Raw genomic sequence first — 7,583 nt, forward strand, 5'->3', positions numbered from 1 at the left:
TCCCTCAAAAAAAGTTTTTGGATGACATATTTTAAGTTTGTTAATTCAATGGCATTGAAACCTATCTAGCGATGACCTAAGGAGAGAAAAACATAATTGTTACAAAATGAAATTAGTGCACTACTTACAGAAAATCTAAATTTCTAGAGTAAATAAAAAATGATCCGATGTAGAGATCTTGACAGAGGATTGAGTGGAAGAGATAGGCACACCAGGAGCACCTATCATAAACTTAGCCAGACAATCTTTCTGCATTATTTTGAATGCAAGTGGCATTTACAGCTTACAACAAACACTTGCCACACTTTTATGCTAAAATGAGAGAGAAGTGCAAGCTCAATCTCCCCATTTCCAGCATGAATAGCATCAAAGAACTTGCATGAGTCAGCATATTGAAAATTCTTACAAAACCACAAATTGCTGCAAGTGTGGATGGAAGGAACCAAACCATCCTCAGTGTTTACTTCAAGGCACACAAGCAATCAGAGGGACCGGCAGCAAACCTGAAACAAAGGCCAGTCAAGGAAGGAAATGTCTTAATAGTGAAACTAAAATCACTTTCTCTTTTTGTACAAAACCACAGTATCCTTCATTAGAGACAATCCTGTTTGAATCAGGTGAGAACATTACAGACAGCATAATCCCCACCCCTTCTCAAAGTATTATTCAGCACAGTTGCATGCTCAGGATTCAAACTTGAAATCATTGGTTAAATTGGAACAACTCCACAGGAATTACTTCATAAGAAATACATTTTAACTGAATTTAAGTATGGTTTTAGGACCACCTTACTTAATCTCATGTCAGAATATACACTTTTGAAAAGGATCAAGCTTAAGGAACATCTCATCCATGAGCATCCCAAAATTTTCCAGAAAAAACAAGGATGAAGAGTGAGAAGACAACCTCTATGCATAAAAACTAAAAGCTGGCATTGTGGCTTAATGTGGGTGATTCCTGCTATTAGTTTCCTTATTTGTGTAGGTTCCATCAGAAGTAGCGTGTCTTTGAGCAGAGTCTCTGGCTCTTCCTCCAGCATGGGAGCTTTGCACATACTCTTCCATTTCATCTTCACTTATGCTTTGGAAATTTAAAACCGTTGCGTTGGATGTTCGTGCCGAGCCTTTTGCATCATCCTCGATGCTGTAGAACGGATCGAAAGACCGCTGCCCCTCATCTGCAAACTTTATGTCATCATCAAAATTATCAAAATCAAAATTTCGCAGAAGTTCAGGAATAGGTAAACGACCATCTTCTGCACGCATAGATCCCATTTCAAGGTCAATTTTCTCCTTTGGGGTCAAAATTCCATCCGCATTGTTTGGAGTCAGCGATCCCACCATCATGTGTTCATCCTCCACAACAAATCCTCGGAAGTTATTCTTCGAACGAGGAATGCTGGAACAAAGTGTTTCATTGATATTTCTGCATGATCCCCTATTGAATGGGTTGCCTTTTTTGTCATACTGATATCGGAAGTTCTCATAAGTTGTCTGCAAGACAACAAAATCAACAAATTATATTTAAAGGTTATGGACAACGATTGAAAATGAGAAAAGAAAGTTTAACACACAAGACAAAAATCATTGATTATCAGAAGTTAAAAAGGAATCAAATCTACTTCTATTAGAAAGAGAGATCAAACTATTTGTAGTGTTTGATCAACAAGCAATTCACCAACTGTACAACAGCTACCCACTAAAACAATAGTTAAAACCAGAAGCAGAAAGCAAAAAGCTTTATCCTTTATCCTTTACAATCTTCAACCAATAAACAACAATCTAAATCTAAGCAAACAATGGATCAAAATATTGGCCATATGGACAAGTCCCTGAAGAACATTGCAGACAAGTTTCCCAGTAAGCTTCTTATTAAACTCAACTCGAATCAGCAGAGTCACTTCCAAATAGAAAGAAAAAGAAGCTATCTTGAACATTAAAATATAAGTAAATTATTTGAGTACCCTGAAAATCAATGTACATTTACTGAAAGAAAACGAAGTTATATTAATGGCCAAACTCAACACGATGAAAGCGTTAAACCTGAGCAGAACCTCAAGCCTGAATGAACATGACATTAGAAAAAATAGTATGAGATTGGAGACCGAAATTTTTTTACCTACCTTCTCTGCAACAGAGAAAACAAAAGTAAGTTCATCAAGTTGCCAGGAAAGAACGTCTTGAATTGCTACACAATCTGTTATTTAATTTGATTTAAGCCAACTAAATATGATTTAAGCCAACTATGATTTATTAAGCTACCGAAGATGTCAACTAAATATCCCAATATCATCAATGATAATTTATCATCCATGGCTAGCACAACGTCCAAAAAATTATTGTTTCTATGAATAACGGAAAAATAAAGTCAAACTTTATAAATATATAGCAGCTTTTTAGCTAAGTACATATTTCAAATTCAGCTACAATACCTAGTGTTCTGTTATTGTCTCACCTTTTCTCCATTTGCCATCCTCTTAGAAAATGAAAGCATAAAACTCTGATCATTTCAGTCATTATTAAACTTTTGTTGAACCAAAACCAGTGTGCTACTTAAACATTAATTAAAATTCCTAAATTTTAGTTTTCTTTTTTTGTACCAAACAATTTCTCTTCAATAAATCCAGCTAAATTATATGTTCCTGTTAGTGATTTGATGCTAAAAAAATTAGCAACCATTGAATAAGAAATGGTTAAGAACTGTTTCATATTTTTGTGAAGTAAAATAATCACCTGGTTTGTACAAATGAGATAGAAATGGAAAGTTGTGAGGCCACCAACAAACCAAACAGCTATAAAGCAGTATATCATCAGAAAATCTGCTAAATAATCATGTAATATTGTCCTCCAAACATTTTGCTGGGAAACACTGATACAAGTGAACACGAAGACGTATAGGCACAAAATGGTTGATGTCAAAATGAACATGAAGAAGTATCGATAGTTACGCTGCAATTATGTTAAAGAACTGTTAGTTCAAGAACTGAAATGAAGTAGACAACTGGGCAGTATCAAAAGAAAGAAAAACATGTTTCTGTTTCTAACAAATGAAGCCATGTTTCTGTTTCGACATTGGTATTACTCTGAGGAATTGAATTTCTCAGCTTTTGAGGAAATGTTATTGACCAAGAAAACTACAACCACATACTAGTAGCTTGTATAAGAAATTAGTAGTTTTCAATCAAAAGATTTTAAGAAGATCACGGAAACATTAGACGATAAATATAAATTAAATTATCTCCCACTGGATACTTAATGCTAAGTAATGTGTCAAATAATCAAGATAATATTGCAAAACTAGATTTCAACTTTATATTAACTTTATATGCCACTTAATTTAAGGTGATCATCACTCTAATCAGAGAAACTTTCAAAACGGAATAGCAAACAGCCTAGAGGTTTTCATGTTTTTTCTCGCAGAATAAGAAAATAACATAATGAAAATATTCACACTCATTTGTGCGGTTTAAGTGCCAATTCATTAGATCTATGTTTGGAGTGTTTAGAAAAGATTGTGACATTACAGAACATAGATGTCATGGCAATTGTAGAAACATACTAACGTCACTCACTTGTGTTGTAGTTATCAAATAGATCAGAAGATCAGTATTGCCTACTTTAATGTTTATTCAATAATTCTTTTGAAGTGATATCCCAGTAGCATAAAAGAAATTTGGATAAAAATATGTAACAATATCTCATTGAAAGTTTGAAACTTCACTTGTTACAGTATAGTGGACTTACTGTTCCAATGCACTGACCAACCCAGGGACAGTGATGATCAAATCTCTCGACACAATTGTTGCATATAGAACAATGAGAAGTACGAGGAGGGCGATAAAGCAAGCACGTATCACAGAACTTTACTTTCACTATGTGTCCATTAACAACAACATCTTTAGTTCGAGGTAGTTTCAGATGAGGGGTTGCGCCATTAATCCATTCCATGGAAGGGGTAGGTATATCAAATGTATCGTCAAATTCAGGAGGTCTTGAATTTCTAGGGACAATTCCAGGATCTCTCCCAGAAGTCATGAGGAGGAAAATTAAATCCTGCATGAGTTATCAGACATATTAGCTTTTATACTCAAGATAAGAAAGGAATGCTGACCATATAAGCTATGATGAAAGAAGGGAGCAAGGATAAACCAATCATGAGTATTAAAATGAAGTGATACCATTATCTTGAGCTGGTCTTGTACTATAATAGTGTGTTGTTTTCTACACAACTTCTGACACATTAATATTAGTCAGAATGTTCTTTCCTCTCTTGTATGTTTTATATATATATATATATATATATATATATATATATATATATTACTTCTTTCCTCGTAATCTCAAAATGACTGATAAAGAGTTTGATCACTGTTTCCCCTACTCTCCATTATCAAATATTAGTTTCAATATCAAAGGGCTCTTGCTTGAAAAGGTATGTTGGGGATATGAAATATTATTTGGCGTTTACCAAATTGCTTCAGTTTTTAGAAAACTTGGTCTTTCATAATTCACAAAACTATTTGACGTTGGGGAAAAAGCTATATATTTTGTTAAAACTAAAGAGTTAGAAGTATATTCCTTTTGCCCTTACATTAAAGTTTAGAAAATAAGTGAATCCTTAAATATCATGTCTTGCTGACGTATTAGATAACACCATGTGTACAAACTATGCATGTTAAAAGATTGGATTACGATTCTGTAGCTGAAAAGAGATAATACACAAGAGAAAATGGTAGAGAGCTGCATAAGATGACAACTAGTTTATGTAAACTCTCCAGGAATTAAATGCCAATGGTATTTACCAAAAAAGTGAGAACTGCACCCACAACCACTACAGGAAACCAAAATTCATGAGAAAGCTCATCATTCTTCTTGATTTGAAAATATAATTTTAAACAAAATGCAATTGCAGGTGCAGCGATTAGGAATGTTGTAAGAAACAGGGAAGCAACATCTGGACCAAATATCACCCTCCCACCACAGAAAAACTTCTGAAAAAATTCAAACAAAGAAGAATTAGTAAAGTATAACATGCTTGTTATTACTGCAAGATATCCAATAACACCTACATAATATTCTATACTTTTCAACCCAAAACATCAAGGTAAAAACTTCCAAATGGTAAACATATAGAAGCTTAAAAAATCCACAGCCCTGTCAAATTCATATATTAAAATGAAATTTTGACCAAAAGAAAAGTGTTCCCATTGAAGTGGCACAGGTACATAATAGCTTAAAATCATCAAAACATCATCTATTCACATTTGCCGATTAAAAAAGCAAATAGATAAAAAACATCATTGATTCACATTTACATAAAAATGATTACACAAGATTAATCTCCGATTTGCAAGCGTTAATTTTTTCCCCTAATTTACCATCAACCCTCTAAAGCGATCAAGCAAGCATCGATACAATTGAAATTCTCGATCAAAAGCAACATTCATCATGTTGGAAGAAACATTCCACAACTGAAAAGATATTGAATCATGACCCAACAAGCAATCTATTCATAAAAAAAATAAAAATAAAAAAAGACATCATTGAAGCATAGACAAACAAGTACAACAATGCAAACATAGATTGAATTGTGACCAAACACAATCTATTCATGATCAAAATTGAGTTGTGAGACATGAAAACCAATTCAAAACAAAAGTTGAGATGTAATCTCACGTTTCCTCCTCTCCAAACTTGATAGACCCTCTTTTGTTGCTGACCCACATTGCTAGGAGAACCCCCCATTTCTGGATTTCTGTTTCCAGACATGGCAGCAGCACCTCGTGTGTCACCAAAACTGGACTCTTTCCTTGTCAAAACCCATAAACCCAATTCAAGTCCCGACCCAGAAACAAAACTCCTCTTAAAAATCCAAAATGTTCTGGCTTTCCTTATGAGCCTCCTTCTGCAGTGGAAAGGGACAATGCAGATGAAAGAGAGAAAAGGAGATGAGAGAAGAAGAGAAAGAGATAGAAAAAGAGAGAGAGAGAAAGAGAAAAGAAAGAGGTGTTTGGAATGGCAGCAATTGAGAATCAAGCTTTGACGCCAAATCCAAACGAGAAAATTTGTGGGGTTGAAGGGATCATTGGAAGATGACAATCTCCATGATCCTTTTCTAATCAATTCCTCCCTCAAAGTTTCTGAGCTTTTCTTAATATTATTTTCTTCTCTTTCTCTCTCCCTCTCTTCTCTAAGTTTTTTTTGTTTTCTCTTCTCTCTCTTTCTCCCTTTCTCCTTCGAATCCAAAGTGCTGACAGCTTCGGGGGTGTTCTCGGACGGATTTCCCAATTCTTCGCGGCTTTTACGCGCGTAATGTTTCTTTTTCTGTTACATTACAACACTACAACCTTTCCTTTTCCGTTGCTCACAACATTCATAAATGCTGTCATACCAATGTGTTTTTTCCTTTTTGGTTTCCAAAATACATCACCAATCATGAATATCGATTAAATAAAACTCACATAAATATTTATTTATAGTTTATCATTAAATCTTCCTAACAAACAACCTTCTTCTGAAAATATTATGTTGTCTCTGTGTATTATTTTTCTCATAAGTATAAATATAAAATAAAAAGTTACACGATGACTAATAAAAAACATAATTACTTTTAAGAAATGAAAAAATGTCGAAAAGCAAAAGGCCAACACACGGTACTGAAAAAACAAATCACATGTAAGAGAAATTTGTTCAGAAAATTTAATTTCAGAGTTGATTAAATTTAACAGTAAAGACATTTTTAACTAGTTGTAGAATGTACATTAAGGGAGTCAACTAATTACAATTATTGCCCCCAAAAATCTTACAAAATATTTCCAACCTCTCAACAACAAATATAAGATGTAATGAGTACGTGAATTTTTTCAAAAATCAAAAGAAAAAATGAAAACACGAATCTGAAGCATTTCTTTCATACATTGTTGTCGGAATTTGGATAGGATGGAGATAGGTTTAATTGCGAAAATTTGGTTAAGTCAGTTTAAAAATCATAAATTAAACTTGATATAACCCTTCGAATCAACTTGTTGATTTTTTTTTTAATTTAAATATGTATAATGTAATTATTAATGCTATTGTAGTTCAATATTAAATGATTGACTTATATTTACTTAATTTCGAACAATAATTTGCAAATTATTATTGCGAGAAAAAGTTTTTATGTTCTATTTGTATTCATGTATCTAACATTATTATTGCATGTACTATAAAAGGTCAAAATGTTTCAATGGCTCATAACTAAACACCAATACATGTTTAAGAGAGAAGGTATTGGTTTGTCCCTTTGTGTCTAAAATAATGTATAATTAACTAACCCTAATAGTTACTCCATCAATTGATCTACTAATAGAAAGATGTGAAACCAGTTGTATTTAATTCACCAAAAAAAAAAGTATTCGTATGAAAAAATATATAACACTAGTGATGTGATAATGACTGAACTCACAATTAGTATAATTGTGAAGGTTAAACTTCCATACATATAAACTTTATTAATTACTTCGTAAAGAACTTCTGTTAAGAAACTTTAGATTATGAAGGATACTTTTTACTTTGTTTTATATTTTCTTGATTAATAGTGATTTT

At 33.0% G+C, this 7,583-nt stretch overlaps 1 protein-coding gene across 3 annotated transcripts; it reads right to left on the bottom strand.

Moving 5' to 3' along the window:
* Positions 1 to 189: 189 nt before the first annotated feature.
* Positions 190 to 6,379, bottom strand: LOC108327096 (probable protein S-acyltransferase 4). Of its 3 annotated transcripts, XM_017560812.2 has the most exons (7): positions 5,676 to 6,377; positions 4,802 to 4,990; positions 3,744 to 4,052; positions 2,733 to 2,948; positions 1,250 to 1,493; positions 907 to 1,177; positions 190 to 503 (listed from the first exon to the last, which is right to left on the bottom strand). In XM_017560812.2, exons 1-6 carry the CDS (start codon positions 5,766 to 5,768, stop codon positions 942 to 944), a joined length of 1,287 nt encoding a protein of 428 aa, XP_017416301.1. In that variant the 5' UTR covers positions 5,769 to 6,377; the 3' UTR covers positions 190 to 503; positions 907 to 941. The 3 variants fall into 3 exon arrangements, with proteins under 3 accessions (XP_017416301.1, XP_017416300.1, XP_017416302.1); XM_017560811.2 differs by having other exon boundaries at positions 907 to 1,493; positions 5,676 to 6,379; XM_017560813.2 differs by lacking the exon at positions 4,802 to 4,990 and having other exon boundaries at positions 907 to 1,493; positions 5,676 to 6,379.
* Between the last annotated feature and the right edge of the window lie 1,204 nt (positions 6,380 to 7,583).

Source organism: Vigna angularis, chromosome 2 (genome assembly GCF_016808095.1).
Source record: "Vigna angularis cultivar LongXiaoDou No.4 chromosome 2, ASM1680809v1, whole genome shotgun sequence".
Lineage (NCBI taxonomy): Eukaryota > Viridiplantae > Streptophyta > Magnoliopsida > Fabales > Fabaceae > Vigna > Vigna angularis.